We start from the raw sequence: 18155 nt of genomic DNA, 5'->3' as shown, positions 1-18155 counted from the left end.
TAGAAAAACAACAACACAACACCAACCTTGGATGCAAACAACCATAGTTACATGCACTATGCTCGTATAATCAGTTTGTATACTGCAAGACATAATAGTAATAACTCAAAATTAACTTTTAAACCAACATTTTTCTTTTGCGAATCCTTGCGCAATAAAAAATAAAAACGGAAGTCTAAAATACTGTATAGCACCCTTTTGCGATTGGTCTACCGTATTTTGCATTCATCTTGTACAGATGATCAAAATAATTGAACTTTCGACGTTTACGTCATTAACTGCATCAAGGAGGTTTGCTGGAATAGTGTCGCCTCCCTGTGGTAAATCATACAAAGTGCACATGGTTGGATCATTCTAACAGTTTCACCACGAGTGTTCTCTTCACGCACGAATTACATAAATACCCTCCGTTTTCTTTGACAAGTAGGCTTTTCCTAATTAGGGACGTTGTGAAAAACGTAAATATAGTATTTGCAAGCCTTTAATTAAGCCTGTATTAAATTGAATACACTATAAAGACAATAAATGTAATCTTTAAACTGATTATTTTTTTTTTTTTACAATTATTGCCTCATTCTGAATGTAATGCCTGTTAACACTTTCAAAAAATATAAATACAAAATCTAGAGCAGGAACATGATTACCACCGTTTTAAATCCTTTACAACACTCAGTGTTTGGGAACTGAGCACACTTATTGGTGAAGCTTTTTAAATCGAATTATTTCCCATTCTTGTTTGATGTACAAACTTCAGTTGCTCAACAGTCTGGTGTCTGTGTTGGTCTATTTTGCGCTTCATGATGCGCCATGTATTTTCAATGGGAGACAGGTCTGGACTCACTCTTTTATTATAAAGCCAGACTGTAGTACTATATTCAAAATGTGGTTTGGCATTGTCTTGCTGAAAAAAACAGAGACATCCCTAAAAAAGATGTTGCTTGTTTGGCACTGGCAGCATGTTTTTCTAAAACCTGTATGTACCTTTCAGCATAAATTTACCTTCACAGATGTGCAATTTACCCATCAAAGAATGCATAAGCATTCAATAGTAGTAGTAATAGTAATTCTTTGCAATTGTAGGAAGTGTTGAACCCCGGGGCTAGGGGGTGCTGCTATAGCCTCATCAGAAATTTGTGTAGCCCCTGTGAAGACCTTCCACCTCCAGCATTGCATTTTAAAATCATTTGTTTATTTAATGCACTGGTAGTTTAAGAACATTAAGAAGTTTACAAGTAGCCATTCTGTTCCAATCCCAAACAACAACCCCTGGCAAAAATGTTCCTACAAATTTAAGGAACTGAATAAACATCCTCTAAGACTGATTCCATCATTTTTGCAAAGGGAATTATTTGCTCACGCAGTTGCTCACAAAATGGTGAACATTACCCAATCATTGTGAACTGAGCCTTTTGGGGATGCTCCTTTTATATCCAATCATGACACTCACCTGTTTCCAATTAACCTGTTCACCTGTGGAATGTTCCAAATACGTGTTTTCTGAGCTTTCCTGAAGTTTCCCAGTCTTTTGTTGCCTTGTCCCAGCTTTTTGGAACATGTTGCAGACATCAAATTCAAAATGAAATCATATTTGCAAAAAAACAAAAAAAGCGAATCAATTTGCCTATAAATATCTAGTCGTGCATTTAATAGAACATAGCTTAAGAAGAACTTGCAAATTATTGAATTCTGTTTTTAGAGGCTAATAAATAGCCGTTAGCCGACTGTCACTCGCAGAACTCATAGCAATCGGCCTACCTTTGTCATGCTCATTTCTCCGCTTTTTTTCTTTTCTAAACTGGGCACCTGATGGCTTCTTTTTAATTGTACTTTTGATCCATAACCGTCATTTAAGTCTCAATATCTTAGTGTGCCAATGCCACCCGTTCTCCCGTCAATCAACCGGAGTCACGTGACAAGTTTGTCTATCCCTTGCCCCCCTCCCGCTTGCCTCTTCCGATTTGAGTCTCCGCAAGAAGTTGACGTGAAGATGAGGGCGCCCCAGCAACCAAATGTGCGGTACTCTAGTAGAAAACTAGCGAGATTTGTTCAGATTTTCGACCTGGGCGGTCGCCCACATTGCCCACAGCAAAAACCGGCCCTGATAGGGGCTCTCAAGGACCGAACTTGGAGATCCCTGGTCTAAGAATATACCATAGGCGTTGTAGGATGAAAAATCATCTCATGAGGATTTTGGATGGTCTGCAGCCAACACCATCTGATTTGGGGTGAGAGGAGACGGTCAATCACATGGCACAGTCAATTTGACTCTATTAAGAGTGAGACCAAATAGATATTATTTGCACTCGGAAGAGAGTAAAATAAAGAATTGGGGGGAAAAAGTCACTTAAGGGTTGAGGAACAAACTCACCCCTGCTGTGTTAGTATATCGCTCGTGTCAGCTGAAATCTTCATAATTCCAAGAGATAAGCAAACAGTAGTGTGGGAGTCTCCCAAGCTTAAGGTTATGAATTTGTTCCTCAACCCTTGAATTTTATTTTATTTTCAATTCTTTATTTTATTCTCTTCCAAGTGTAAATATTAGCCTACTCTAAAACAGAGTCAATTTTGTCCCAAATTTACTCGAGAATCAAATGTACTCTACAGAATTTACTGTGTAGCCTTCAATGAATTTAATAATTCAAACTCAGGGAAGAAATCAATGACTCAAACACCTAATTGAAAAGCTAGGCCTTTTAATGTGTTTTTGTTGTTGTAAAAGGGTCATAAACTGAAGCAACATATACACTATAAACTGAACATATACATTTATGTACAAATTTGTAAATCTTCAAGAAAATGCTCCATGACTTGACTTCACAAGAGGTTAGTGTGATACACATTTAATCCCATTCAAAGGGAATCATACATGGGCTTATATAATTTTATAACTGAGACAAGCAAGACAAACATTGTTAACAGAAATACCTGCTGAGATTTCACTTAGCAGTCATCATGTTGATTTTGGTCATGTTGTTAAATGTTAAGGAATGGACTCCTCCAACTAATATATTGTTATGATTGACAGCATTGAAAATGTATTTTTTTTTTTTATGTGCATTATCATGAACCCATTCTATGATTAAGTTTTTGGAGGCGAATCTCAGGCTCCCAATTTGTTACTTTTGTTAAGGCTTATTGACCTCCATTGTCAGCCGGACTTCTTTCCGCCTCGTGTCTTTGTCTTCCTGGACTAAATGATCTATCTCTAATCCACTGCCTGTTCCCTTGGTGGCCTATTTGCTTTTGTTTTATGCTGAACATTCTGGGATTGCTCATTTTCTGATTTGGTAAGTATATGCGGCCTTCGGTTGGAGTGGGCAGCAAGCCAGCCCTAGGTTTTGGACTTTCTGCATCTTGCTGACTTTGCGGATTTTCTGAACTACCCCAATTCCCCCTCTGAGGACCACAGACTTCTTTGCGCTTCTGTCTTGTGCTCCTACCTCGGCTGTTTAATCCTCGTCTATTATACCGTCTTGAGCCCCTCATGTCAGACAATTCCATGCCACCCTGTGTGGCAGGATCGGGTTCCCGTGAATCTAACACTGTGCCCATTTTGTCCTCACCTCTTCGATTCCACGCAGGGACTTGAGTGTCTCTATCCCAACCACCAGGTCCATGTCCCAGTCTTGGATTGTCAGGTGCCCCCCTCGTATCCATTTTGTTATGAATACCCCTTTTCATGTCACAGTCTTGCATTCTAAATCCAGGTTCAGATCCTTGGCCACCTGGTGTAGGGCCTTCAACGTTTAAATTGTCACTTTCTCTTTCCATTGCTCTAGGATGTAAATTTCTACCATCACTCCCTGGCCTTTCAAGATACAGATTTTCATTGCGTCGAACATTTGTTTCTCCTATTCCTCTTCGCTCGTGGTTGTCCTGAATCTCAATTTCTCTTCTGTTTCGGAATGAATTATTTCTATTAGGAACCCCATGTACAGGCCTTTGACGTTCCATGCTTGGACCTCTTCTTCCACGTACTCCACCGACTAGAACTCTCCTTTCATGGCCCTGTTGTCTGCAGCCCATGTTTTCTGATCCCCATCTTGGCTCAGCACCTCCTCTACCAGTCTCTCTACAGTCATTTCCAGTTCCTACTCCATCAGGCCTAGCACACTCCACATCACCATCATCTTGAAAAGGCCTTGGATCCCTACAGTCAGGACCACCCCAGTCATCGTCAGGGATTCTTCTAGGCCCCGAAGGTGTCCAATCTGGTGTGTGCTCATGCTCCCTAAGCACAGGGCCCCTCTGTGCATTACAAGGGCCCCCTGTATTATATTCAAAAACGTCTACATCAACGCCCTCTGGAATCAACCGAGGATACCTGTTATCTTGACGGTTCAACTCATTTTTAAATTGAACTTCACCTCCATCAGACCAGCGTTTCTCAGCGTCTGGGCCTCTATGATCTGGTGCTGGATACCTGCAATCTGTCACTTTCCATTTTGTTTCGTGACTATATTCCAAGTCACATTTACTTCTATTTCTTTGATCTTCCCTGTTATCTTGACCTGATCTGTTGTTCTGCCTGTTTCCTGGTCCCATGAATGATGGTTCATTATCTCTCCAATTAGGACCTGGTCCACCTGGATCTCTCTCAAAATGTCTGTCTCGGCAGTAACGGTCTTCTGGTTCTCGTCTGTCAGGCCCCAAGCCCTCAATGTCTGGATTTCCTTTCCTCTCAGGCCTTAAGTCTGCTCTGAAATGTGTATCTCTCCAGTTGCACTCTGGGCCCATCATTTGTGGTGGCATTTTATCTGGGCCAGGTCTTCCAAAACGATTGTCTGTGCCTCTCCTGTCAGAAAAAACATCGCTGTGCCTCGTTTCCTGCCTATCCAGATGTCTCCTATCAGGACATGGGAACTCTGTGTTTGGATCCATATGTTGATCCCCTGGTCGGTTTGGAATTCTTGCTTCTACCGTTCTTTTTTCTATAAGTAGTTGATGTCTTCTGTTATCAGGCCCTGGGTCATCTATTTCAGATCCTGGTCCTCTAATATTTGGCCCTCTCCAGTCATGCAAGGCTGTCTCCAGATTTGGATTCCCTCTTTCTGACTGAGGATCCCAGGCTGGTCTACTAGGTCCGTGCCTATTATGGCCCAAGTCATCAGTGTGTTGGTCTCTCCAAGCACCAGACGGCACTTGATCCTCTATTAAGCTCCTTTCGAATCCATGTTCTCTCTGATTATTGCCTATCCTCTCGCGACCTGGTCCAGCAAAAAATGGTAATCCTCTTTCTCCGCTAGGTTCCATTCCACTAAAATCTGGACATTGAGATATGTTTCTCTCAACCTCAGGATGGTTGATTGATGATTCTTTCCTTTCATTCACCGGCCCACTGAAATGTGAGCCTGCAAGTCCTTTTGCGTCGATCCTCTGACATTCCAGTGCAGGTTTTCTTCCATCAGGCCTTTGTCCCCTGACATCATGGTCTCCTGGACCTCGCTGCCCTCTACTATCTTGTACAGGGCTAGGGCCCTCCCTACCTGGACCTCTTTCAAAACATGATCCTAAATAAACTGGGGCACCTGGTCCTCTCACACCATATCCTAAACTATTCATAGCTGAATGTTTATTTTCAGGTCTTGGTTCTCTTAAATCAGGACCTACAGTGTTCATGTCATAAGCACAATCAACCATAGTTGGATTTACAATGTTCCGTTCCTGTGTTCTGAAATCACTAAAACCTGGCCCTCTCCTATGGAAAGGAATTCTCATGTCGCCACATAACCGCTCGGGTCCATTCCAGTTATTCATATTGGGTCCTCTGACATCAGTACCTGCTCTGGTGAAATCTGGACCACCCGGTTCTCTCCTGTCACGTATTGGGACTTCTATATCAGGGAACATCTTCTCCTCCCTTGGTCCAGCGACATGTGAACCACCTGTCCTATCATGCTTTAAAGGCCCCACATTTGTCCCTCCCATTTCAACTAGTGGTTTACAAGGGTCTACAAAACCAGTAGCTATTTTTTCAGGCTCATGGCTTTCCATTGCTGTTCCTCTCCAACCGGGCGGATGGACTTTATCTTCATCTTGTCTGTGATGCCCTACTTTTACGGAATCTTTAACTGATCCTGGACAATTCCAATCAACATATGTCTTACGCTCAAACAGTTCCATATTTTGAACGCTGTGAATGCTTGGACCAGTTTTTTCAGTTCGCCAATCTGCTTTTATAATATTAGAAATAGCGTATTGGTCTTGCTGACAATTTTTTTCATTTGTCCTCTCAGGACATTGGTCATGCTTGATTCCTTGAATGTTTACATAGTTCCTGTCTGTAAGTCTTCCTCCAATGCCTCTATCTGGAACATGTGGGCCAACTCCATGACTAAAATCTTGACCACCCATACAAGCTACACCTTGGCTCTCTCTGACATCATATCTTCTACGATCATTTAAGTTTCCTGATACTTTTATGTCAAGGCTATGCACACTCCTTTCAAACTTAATATGATACTGCGCTTCCTTGAAATGGTGTTCGGATTCAATACTGTCTTGTCCCATACGTGAAGTGCTGGACTGAAAATGTCCATAATTTATAGATAGTCCTGGTCTACGCATTGATGCCTCTTCTTCACTTTTCAAGCATTTTTCATTTTGATGCTTTTCATCTGGCATTACAGGGGACGCTGTACAAAGATACCTATCATCAGAATATGTGGGTAAATGTGACTTTGAACTACTTTCTGGATCGCAATGTCTTACATTTAAGTCAACATCTCTTTGATGTTGCTGTAAATCCTTCACCTGAGGAAAAATCTTGTTTTTGATACCGGGGTCACCGATATTTTTTGTCAAATCTGAAATCCTGCCTTGATATTGTGAACCTCCAATAACTCTGACACCTTTCTTGCTTGCTGGTTGTGACTGGGACATATTTTCATCTCCCATCAGATTAAGAACTTTAGTATCTTGCTCTGGATCATTACCCGTTCTTGAACATTTTAGACCTTGGCCCATTTCAGGTCCAGAAAAAGTACTTATTTCCACAGACGAATTTAAAGGTCCACCCCCTTGACTCAGTATTTCTAAATGTTTTTGATCAAAATATTTCCCCTCACTTTCTTCCTTTGTCACATTCAGCTTTCCTGAATCTGCATTCTGTATATCAAGTGCTTTAAAAATAAGATTGCCAATTGATGTACCTTCAATGTTTGGTGGTATGTTCAACAAAGTCGCTTGGCTTAAGGGAAGCTGGAAAACATTTTTTACTTCCACAGCTGGTGTCAGGTTACTGATTTGTGTCTGGGAATCTATGATTTTATTACATTCAAGAGAGGGATTATTTTCTTCGCAACTTGGTTTGATAAACTGTGGATCAGGATCAGGGCTCTCAGGGGAATCTCGAATGGGGGGGTCACTCTCTCTTAGAGGAATTGAACTTTCAAATTTATCTCCACTTGTTCCCAGTTGTTTATTCATCTGTGGAGGTAGCACATTAACTGAGTTATCAGGCCCGCTGTCCATGTTTGTTAAAGGTTCATTGGATTTTGGTGGTTGGGAAGTTTCAAGTTTTAAATTTGGCAAATTTTCTTGTGAAATGTCTTTGTCAGATATATCAGATTTTAAATTGCATTCATCGCTGGTATTTTTCATAGAAAGTGGGGCGTATAGTGTCTTACTAGGTTCAAATTGTCCAACATCTGGGTTCAACTCACATTTTAAACCTCCTTGGTTCTCAGTTTGTTTCTCAGTGATATTTGGGGATGCCGTAAACTCTTTCTGTGCATGTGACATCAAATCATTTTCGCTAGGAAAGGATGGTGACCGCCTACGATCACGGGAATGCCGGTGTGTACTGTGTAATTTATGGTGACGTGTCTGGCGTTCAGAGGGATCTCTAGTTCGATGCTTTGACCGGTCTCTCTCACTTTTTCTGTGTCTATCCCTTTCTCTGTGTTTCCTGGAACGTGACCCAGAACGCTGCTGGGATCTCCTTGAAGGACTTCTGCAGCGGTCTCTTTCACGATGGCTTCGCTTCTTCGGTGATGACCTACGCCTTCTGCTTTGATATGAAATTGGAGATGCATATTGTCTCGGTAAGGAGGAATCCTCAATCTTTGTGGTGACTGCTTGAAATACATCGTCTTGGATTTCATTGAAAAGTTCATCCTCTGGATCATAAGGTACATCAGACTCCTCAATCTCACCAGCAGAAGATTTTTCGTTATCGTTTGTATTATCAGATAACTCAGCTTGTTCTGTACCTGAAGTGACATTCAAAGAAGGAATGGCATCAGTTTGTGACTCTCTGCCGGGAGCATCTACAGCCTCTGTTCGACTGTGGGCCTCTTCTGGCTTTGAATCTTTTGAGTGCATTATACCACTATGAAGGGATGAGACTTGACTGAGAGGCAGAGACTTTGAGGGAGAAGACATCATGGAATCGGCACCAGAAAATTTAGCCATGAACATGCCAACAGCCTCTCTTTGTTGACGAAGTGCTTCTTCCTGTTCCTTTAACTGTCGTTTTTGCTCTTCAATCTGTTTATTGAGTTCCTCAAGCTTTCGCTGCTGCTCAGTCAGTGTCGCAGCTGATACGACTATAGTACCTGTGGGAAGGTTCTGTGGAACTGAAGTTCGAGAAGAGGTTTGGGGTGGAGTTTTGGCAAAAGACGGTGTGTCAACCGGTGTGGAAATTGGAAATGATGTTGGACAGCTTAACATTTTAGTTTGAGTCGGCTTCTTTGCATCAGATTGCACATCTTGAAAAATAGTCTCATCCTCTGGATCATAGGCCACATCATCATCTACAGAGCTTGATAATGGAGGGTCTTTAAATTTATTGTTTCCTTTGCTCTGTGAAGAAATGGCTCCATATCCTATTGCTGGATCATACTCCTCCTCTGGGTCATAGGGACGATCAAATGTATTTTCCTCTTCTAAATTTTTGACTTTAGACTTCTGTCCATATTGTTGAACAATTGGATCTATCATTGAGCCGGATACGTGAGAAAACACAGATACCTTAGCACTTACTGTTGTTACTTTAGTAGTACAATGTTCCTCATTACAGACCATGGCAGTAGTTTGCTTATCTTTAAACAATGTATGCAAGATAGTTGAAAGTGGTGAATCACTGTGGGCTTTCATATTCCTGTCAGAAACGGTGCTAGATGTGGATTGGGTGGATGCAGCAAGGGCTGAGGTAGAAACGGTGGTGTTTGATTTAAAAGACATCAGAAGTGATGGCTGCGTTTTTGCATTAGAAGAGAAATCTGATGGTGACCCAGGACGAGGGGGTGAAACAGGAGGAGTTGTGCTTTTAGGAGTCTCGGGATCATAGGGTTGGAAAACCTCCAATTTGTCAGAACCATAGAGGACCGGCGGTTTGGGGATCCACATAGGGTCTTTAGAGAGAGGTTTTGATTTATTTTCTTCCATTTCCTGAAGTAGACTTCCCGAACGTTTTACTTTTTGTATAATTGCCAAACCAAGAAGAAGATTGGGCCTGTTCTTTTCAAGCCCTGCAAAGAAACAAAAATTTTGTTAACAACAATCATTTAATTTGTTATATTATTATATCTAACAATCAACTAATTTACACACACAATCATACTTATGGACAATTAAGAGGAAGGGGTCTCAAACTTGAGGTTCCGGGGGCCATTTACAGGCAGATGAGATTTTCATAATGTTTTGTTGTTGTTGTTGTTGTTGTTGTTGAGCATAGGGGCACCCAATACGTCTTGAATGCACAGAGAGAGTTAAAGTGCTCAAGAAATCAGATTCAACTAGACATACTGAGGAGTATGTAAAATACTAGGGAGATTAGACAGGGAACCGGGTCACAAATCATGTTCACATTCTGATGGACTTAGGTTCCAAATTGTTATTATTTAAGTTTGAAAAGATTGGATTAGGTATAATTATAATACTTAGGGCTGGACAGCATCGCAGAAAAGAACATCACGATTTTAGTGTTTGATATCAGTCGATAGTGATAATTACTGATTTTATTTATTTATTTTTTACTATTCAAAATAAGGACCTGGAGGAAAAAAAACTGACTGAATTCAGGTTATTATTTTAAACTATAGTATTTAACAGCACCCCTGTCAAAGTAACTGGTCAACATAAATGGCGTCCAAAAAGTCTGAGTATATGGTAAAAAAAAAAAAAACACTTCTTAAAACAAAACAATTTTATTCAATTGTAATGTTGATAAATAACATTTTCAACATGATTTCCATTATTTTCAATGCATAATTTGATGCACTTTGCAAATTTCAGGTGTACTCGATGATGATTATAGATTTAAACCACATGAGAGAACGCATTACCAGTCAATGTGCTGAAATCAAGTACAATGTAGACCTATTCCATTGACTTCACCTGAATTTTGAAAAGCACATCAAATTATGCATTAAAAATTATGGAAATCATGATGAAAATATTATCAACATTACAATTGAATAAAATTCTTTTATTTTAAGAAATATGTGTTTTGTTTTGTTTTACCATGTAACTAGACTTGATCGACACCCTGTAGAGATTAAATAAACAAATGTTTACACATAATGTGCTTAGTAGGGCTGGGTAAAACGCGACGTATGCGTTTCATATAATTAGTGTTTTTTTTCAAAACTTTTTTTTTAACCCATTTAAACTTTACCTACACAGTAATAATATACTACTATACTAATATATATACTAATATCTTACCTATTTAAAGTTGAGTTTGAGGCTCCTGATTTAGAGTCTACAGCTTTACGCTTAACTTAACATGCATATTTTTGGAATGTGAAAGGAAGCCAAAGTACCCACAGAAACTAAACACGAAAGTCAGAGCAGAGAGACGAATCCTGAACCTCAAAACTGTGAGGCAGACATAGTAACCACTCATCTACCATGATACATAAAATTGATTTAATTAGACACATGTCCATTGGGTGGCTGGGGTTTGGCTATTTTATGTTAATACTTTCAACCACCAACCAAAATGTGCAACCTAATATATAAAAGAATGTGTCTGTTGTGCTTCTAAATAATAAGCTGTTGAGTTGCAATATATTTGGTAGGTAATCATTAAATAAGCAGACAAAATGTCATGATGAAGGTAGGAATAGTAATATAGTCAAAGGGCTGGAGCATTTTCACACCTGGTCCTTCCAGAGGTTGCAGTATGGATGGAATGGATTCTTTTGCGCTAAGTGGTACGATGTAGACATCCTTGATGGAACGGCTGTTGTTGGAAACAACACCAAAACGCCCTCTGCTGCTGAAGTATGAAAAGAGTGAGACGTATGCCACCTCTTCTTCTTCAGTAGCAGGATGAAAGCGGATCATGCATAATTCCTGATAAACAACAACAAAAAATGGATATAATGTAAATAGTGTTGCACAAGAAGACAAATTAATCTAATATACACTTCACTCCAAAAGTATACGAACAGCGAGGCCAATTCCTTTTCTTTTCTCCTTTCCCCACAGTTTTCTATAGACTAAAATCAAATTTCATCTTCACAATTGCTTGGTTTTCAGTTTTTTGTTTGTTTGTGTTTGTTACATAATTTTATGTTGGAAACATTGCATAGACATTTAGCATTGTTTAATGGTGTAACAATCAGTCTACATACAGCAAAAATGAAGGACTTGGCCTCACTGTTCAAATAATTAAGGAGGTGAGTGCAAATGATGCTTGCCTTTCTAATGTTGGTCTTGAGCTTGGCAACGTAGTCCCACACTGTTTGAGGCATGATTCGTCCACCAATTTCGATGGAATCAGGTAGTTCCTAAAGAGAACAATAAGATGCTCATTAATTTTTGTTTAACTCCAAAGAAAATGATTGAGTTGATCCAGTATTATTATTATTTTTTTTTCATATTACCGATTTCAGAGGTTCGGCTGGTCCTGAAACCAGATAGCCCTTCGTCGCAAATTTTGACACAGTGAGCATGTTGAGGAAGCCTTTCCACAGTACTTCTTGCTTGGCCAGGAATTGTGACGTTTCACCATTGGTTCGAGAGTCACTGATCGCATTTCTGGAAAATAATCCACCAAAACAAACACATTTTAGTCCTTCCACACAATTTTAAGAAATATTATTCCATCATACCTAACTCTTTCCATAAATACCTTGAGGATGTGCCATAGAGTCGGGGATCAGCTGAAGATGATGGCTTCATTAGGATCGATTTTGGTAATAGTTTTGTTGGTGGCGCTGGCAACTTGGGTACAGATGGTTTTGGTTTTGTCAAGCTCTCCTCTTTAAGAGGAGCATAAGGTGCTGATTGGTTCTTCAATGTATTTGTGGTTCCAGAGGTGCTACATGATGAAGCATAGCTCCTATTGGCTGCAGTACGGGGGTCACGCCTTGTAATAGTTACTGTGGAGACAGCTGGAATCACAACAGGCGTATATGTTCTTTTTGATGTTATTGTGTTAGAAGTGTCTGGGGATGCAGGAGACTCCATGTCAGGGGAAGCAGGTGACTCGAAAGTTGGGGAGGCTGGAGAATTCTTAATGGGAGAAGCGGGAGATTCGGTGACAGCAAAGACACTGGTGTCAATAACAAGACGGGAAGAAGGGTCGAAATTAGATGATGATGAATAATCAAAGTCAGGCGAATCGGGTGAGTCAGGCGGCGCTCGTAGCGGTGAGTCATTTCCTGCAGACTTTCTCCACCATGAAAGAGGTTTATCGCTTGATTCAGACGTCTTGTTTTTTTTGTTTGGGGGTTCATCCTCCCCTATTTGTCCTTTAAAAAGAAAAAAATATTTGAAATGTTAGCAACTCCGTATGATGTAGCGATACTATGCTTATAATGCCACACATGTGTTTAATTCACCTGTACATATCTTGCATTTTAAGTCAAATAGGTGAGCCTTGTGTTCTGAGGTCGTGTCTTTAAGCATACAGGCAAGAACGTCTGGCACTGCACTCCCCTTGCTTGGCTCACTTATTCTGTTCCTAGGAGTGGGAGTAGAAAAACTTCTCTTCTGTTTGCAGGATAAAAAACAAAACATCACATTATTATTTCCATACACAAATGTTATCATAACCACAGATTGCAGAGAATTACAGTATATTAGCAAGAGAGCAAGAGGTTGTTGTTATTATATCAAAACATTATCTGCATCGGAATAAGATAAATGCTCACATTGCCCACTGGTCTTTTATCAGGTTTTGTGATGTTCAAACTGGAAACATCAACCTTCACAGCTTCAGGTTTAGTGATATTCAAACAGGAAAGATCAACCTTGACAGCTTGAGGCTGCTGCAACAAAATGGGCACTTTGGCGGCTGCATCTTTACCCTAAAAACAAACAGGAAGGTATTGATCCCAAAGTGAAACTGCTGAAAATGTGTTAATGAATGATTGCCTGCCTTTTTTTTTTGGTTGGGGACAGCTGAAATTAGATTTACCCCTGATGTGTCCTTTACATCGTGGTCTGGGGCCTTGGTAGCCTGCATGTCCTTTTGGCTCATCCTGACGAGTCTGAAAGGACTGATGTCTCCTTGCACAACTCGATACAACAAGCCCTAGAGAAAAATGATCTGTCATCTTAAATAGCGCAGTATATACAAGGATAATAAAATAGCACTTGAGTTTGAGCCAACCTTGTTTCTTGGATCTTTCAAGTTGAACATAATTGTTCTGTACTTGTTCATGTATTTGCTGTCTGTATTGCGAAATATGTCGAACATCTCCACCTCAATGCTTGCAACAAGCTTTGCAGCATCACTTTCAGACATGTCCAATTCCTCACAGTCACAAACCCTTGACAAACAAAAAGATAAGTTTGTTAATATATTAGGCAATAGATTTCCAGTCAATTGAGATAAGTGTCCCTGCAGAGTTTAATATTGTCACGAGAATCTCTTGTTTTTAAAAAAAACATAAAACACTTAAAATGATGAATATACTTGAGACTTACCTTTTGTACAAGATGCTTGTGAGCGAGCGCTGGATGCTCTGTCTGACCTGGTTATTTGGCTGAGAAGGTCTGGAGGGGGGAGCGCTTGGTGCAGGTGGCACAGGTAGATTGCGGGTCTCGTTCAGCAGGGCTGGGACCGAAGGCTTCTGGGATGAGGCTGCCATGTGGCTTGATGAGGGCTGAAGTGCTGATTGCTTCTTTGGTATTATATATGATGTCAAGGAGTTCAAAACAGCCTCTGTTTTATTGTGCTCGGATCTTAATGTGGTTGGAGATTGTGGACCAAATTTTGTTTTTATGGGAGGTACGGAGGGATTTGATTCTTCAGTTGTTTCAACTGAAGTGTGACATTTTTTGGACTCCACTGTGCTGACATCAGAGTTACTCTGTGCTACAACTGGTTCAGACACAGGTTGAGGTGAGGGACATGCATCTGTGGAGGGGTCCTCTGAATTTTCTTCTTGGGGAGTTTCATCCTCTTTTTGTTTACATTCCTTTGAAGCTGTCAGGTGGAAAAACAGCAAGACATTGTGTGAGCTTCATTGTTGTTGACACCGTGACATATAGTATTTGCAAAAGTCTTAGCCAGCCACACACGGGGTGAGTTTAACGAGTCAGAACTGGACATTATGAAATAATTATTTATCAGGAAACAGCATCTTGAATCACTGCATACAGTTTATGTTTTTGAGCCACAAAGAACATGACACAATTGTGAAGGAAAACAAGTAATTGCCTTTACCACTGTTGCTTTATTTCTCTGTTAGCGGATAACAGAAAGAGAGGAAATGAGTGAGAAGAAAGGAAAAACTAGATATTTGAGTGACAATGGTAGCCCCATTCATTTACCACACAGAATACAATTGGCATTGAATTATAGTTTGTTGGTTTTATGTTTTAAATACAATACACGTGTGTATAGATACAGACTATTGTAACGGCTGTATGACAGTGGCAGGAAGGGATCTTTCCCAGTACTTTTAAATGTAATTTGAATTTTTGTTGCAAAAGATCATGTAATTGACCGCCAGTAATGTCAGCAATGCACTTGTGAGGTGACATCTGGAATTGCAGCCAGTAGTGGTACTGGGTTCCTCTTTAGCACATGGACCAGCACTCTATTGACCATTTGCACCGATGTCACGTGATCACGTAACCGGCCTATGACAGACGGCGGAAGGAAATGATTGTTGATTGGAAGTGGATGTGAACCAGAGCGATTTAGTGACTTAGGGACTGTTATTTTACCATTCAAAAGGTATTATTGCGCATGGAATCTATTACTTCAACCGAAGGTCGCCTGTCAGTCGAAGTTGCACATTTAGTCGGGACTCATAGAGCGCTGTTGCCTGCTGTTTTTACCAAGGTAATCAAATCGCCGACTTAGCTGGAATTCACAGCGCACGACCTATATTATTATGTAGTCAATCCCCTCTTTTCTTACACCGGAGCTGATTCAAAAGATGTCTCTGGGACGAGATGCTACGCTCACACCCGGGGGACAATATACCTCGTAATGCAAAGGTAAAACTTGTTTATCATTCTAACTGACTTATTATTACATAGTCCGTTTTATATTGAAATGCTGTGATTATGTTATGTTACTATGTTTACTAGCATGGACCAAATGTACAAATCGTGGTGGCAAGCTATGCGGTAATTTCATGAATATGACTCCGGCTCCAGAGTAAAAAACTCCAAGCACAAAGACGAAATCCCCCATTATTAAACAGTCAAATGCACTTCATAGTTTTGAAGAAGGTGCATTTTAAAATTAAGCTGTGTGTTCGTGCAGAGTGGACGCTAACTATCTGGCTCGTTAATGTGATTTTAAAACACGCAATTCGACACCTCTGTTAGAGTGTACGTTTATTAGTAAAATGTATGAACATTTATCTACTAATTACAACATTTATCTACTAACCTGGCAAAAAATGATCGCTGCAAATCCGTGAATACTTTGTGAGATGCCATTTCTTTCTGTTGATTGCTGCTATCAATCGACGTCTTTTGTCTTCATTAGTAGGTTAGTAGGTACTTGATAAAAAGCAACATTTGGTTTACGCCTTTGTCTGTCTGTACAACCGACTGCAAAGCAAGATATGACCATTTTATAAGATAATGGGTTAAATAAAGGACTTTACGCTGTATGAGATTCAATGGTTACAATACAGGCAAGTGGCTCTTTTGTCGTCCAGCGTCCCGTAGGGGGCGTTCCCATGAGGGCTGTGACGTCACGTGCAAAAGGTCAATAGGTTTTGTGGAAAATGTTTGAGTTTTTGTATAATAATTGCATACTTCAAACTGTATCATCTTAGTTTAAAATAATTTATACTCACAAATAGATTGCAGTGAAAACAATTAAATGAAAGCTAGTGCTGGTCTAAGACGTTTGCACAGTAATATAGGTCAAGACAATGAAAAGAAAACACTACCAAAAAATATAAATCACCGTTTCCACATTCTCTCAAGGAAAGAAACTAACAGGACTAACACACACGATCAAAAAGATCTGATGAAAATTTCAGATTAACTGCCCAGAGGCTTAAGTAGAGAGCTTATGCTTGATACTTTTAGAAAAGTATTGTTTTGTTGATTTTTGTGTAACTTCTTAATAGGGAGTTTCCAGTTTAAAAAAAAAATCATATGCTAAAACTGTGTGTGTGTGTGTGTGTGTGTGTGTGTGTGTGTGTGTGTGTGTGTGTGTGTGTGTGTGTGTGTGTGTGTGTGTGTGTGTGTGTGTGTGTGTGTGTGTGTGAAAAAATCATCCTTCTCTGGCTCTATCTAGCGCCGGGCTCCGTCGTAGGACGGCCAGGTGATGGCTCATAACCCCCCCGGTTAAAAGGGGGTATATGGCGCGGGGGGTCTCGGCCTCGCTTCCGATCGGGCGCGCCGGGGCGTGTGAGCGCCGGGCCGTCAAAGGCCGGCGTTCTAGCGCCTCTAATTTTATTAGATCCCAAACAGCTGTGAGCTCTCTATTGTTTCTGTAGGAATTATTATGATTATCCTCCACAAACAATCCCCTTTTTGAGACCATAAATATGAATGAAACCTCACCAAACTTTACACACACATCAAAATGTATCCAATAGTCTTCAAGCTTTAAACATTTCATGTTAAGATGTTTAAGATGAAAAGTTATTGAAAGGTTTTTATATTGCCGCACGCTATTGCAATACACTTCGCAAAACCCCGCCCAAAAAACTGTTTTTTAGGGTCTTAACATAGACGGAAACTCATGAAACTTAGCACACACATCAGACGTGTGAACATCAATATTTTAAATATTCCTTGTGCAGTTTTTAATAAATGGCTCAATAGCACCCTTTAAAAAAATTAAAATTAAAATAACGAAGAATTGCCGATTGTACGTTTCACCTGCTCAGCAATTTATCCTTGTACGTGGAATAACTAGACTTCAAATTACTGCTGAACTGGCAACCATCCACTCAATGAAAGTAAATAATAACAAATCACTCCAAGTGATTTATTTACGGAGGTGAAATAATGTTTGGTCCATTTGGGACTCAAATGGGACAAACTTGCAGGCATGAGGGTGAAAATCCTTACATGGGCTGCTACACAGCTATCAGGCTGTACAGCCCGGGCAAAATTGTAATAGGAAAAAGAGATTCGAAAGGTCTGTGTGGAGAAAGGAAATGACATTGCACAGCTATCAGACGCAGGCTTGATTGCAGTGTCAAATGTACAGCTTTGTAGGCTTCCATGACAGCTGCAGCTAAACGACATTCTCACCCACTTGCCAACACTGAAGGAAAAAGCACCGCAATTTTCAAGGTGGTTTAAAAGATTTGACCATGAAATTGCAGTTGATTATTTTTTCATTGTGCATCAGGTGGTACTTATCTTAAACACACTGACTTGCAGTCAGACAATACCGGCAGAGCACTTCAGGTCCAACTCACTGCCTGAATTTTACTCTTCTCTGAAAGAGGAAAGCACTCGCTAAGGAGGCATGCACGGAAGACACTAGTCCTCTTTGGATCTTCCTTCATATGCACACAGTCATTCTGAGTGATAAAATTAAACAAATCCAATCATGGATGATCTATCCCTGACGAACACCTCTCAGCTGTCCTTTGTATATCCACTTCAAAATTTAGCCGGATTTCAATGCCATTTTTGAAACTCAAAACTGATAAATTAATTTGAGGGTACTAATAATGCTAACCTCCGCCACGGAGAAAAGCAAAAGGGGCAAGAATTAAAAGGCCTCCTCTCAGAATACTGAATGATTACTTATACTC

At 40.3% G+C, this 18155-nt stretch overlaps 1 protein-coding gene across 2 annotated transcripts in view; it reads right to left on the bottom strand.

Moving 5' to 3' along the window:
* Positions 1-2676: 2676 nt before the first annotated feature.
* LOC147178408 (uncharacterized) overlaps positions 2677-18155 on the bottom strand; it is a 53830-nt gene continuing 38351 nt past the window's right edge. For both annotated transcript variants that reach the window (XM_086067815.1, XM_086067817.1), the window contains exons 7-16: positions 13888-14389; positions 13571-13730; positions 13376-13492; positions 13110-13265; positions 12798-12948; positions 12086-12707; positions 11838-11991; positions 11652-11741; positions 11109-11304; positions 2677-9473 (exon numbers count right to left, since the gene is read on the bottom strand). In XM_086067815.1, coding sequence (XP_085923941.1) covers positions 3133-9473; positions 11109-11304; positions 11652-11741; positions 11838-11991; positions 12086-12707; positions 12798-12948; positions 13110-13265; positions 13376-13492; positions 13571-13730; positions 13888-14389 — 8489 coding nt within the window. In that variant the 3' untranslated portion in view covers positions 2677-3132. The remainder of the gene's footprint in view (positions 9474-11108; positions 11305-11651; positions 11742-11837; positions 11992-12085; positions 12708-12797; positions 12949-13109; positions 13266-13375; positions 13493-13570; positions 13731-13887; positions 14390-18155) is intronic.

This window comes from Leptonotus elevatus, chromosome 2 (assembly GCF_054856555.1).
Source record: "Leptonotus elevatus isolate MCC_2025b chromosome 2, RoL_Lele_1.0, whole genome shotgun sequence".
In the NCBI taxonomy this organism is placed as follows: Eukaryota; Metazoa; Chordata; class Actinopteri; order Syngnathiformes; family Syngnathidae; genus Leptonotus; species Leptonotus elevatus.
This window is presented reverse-complemented; position numbering and strand designations above follow the sequence as displayed.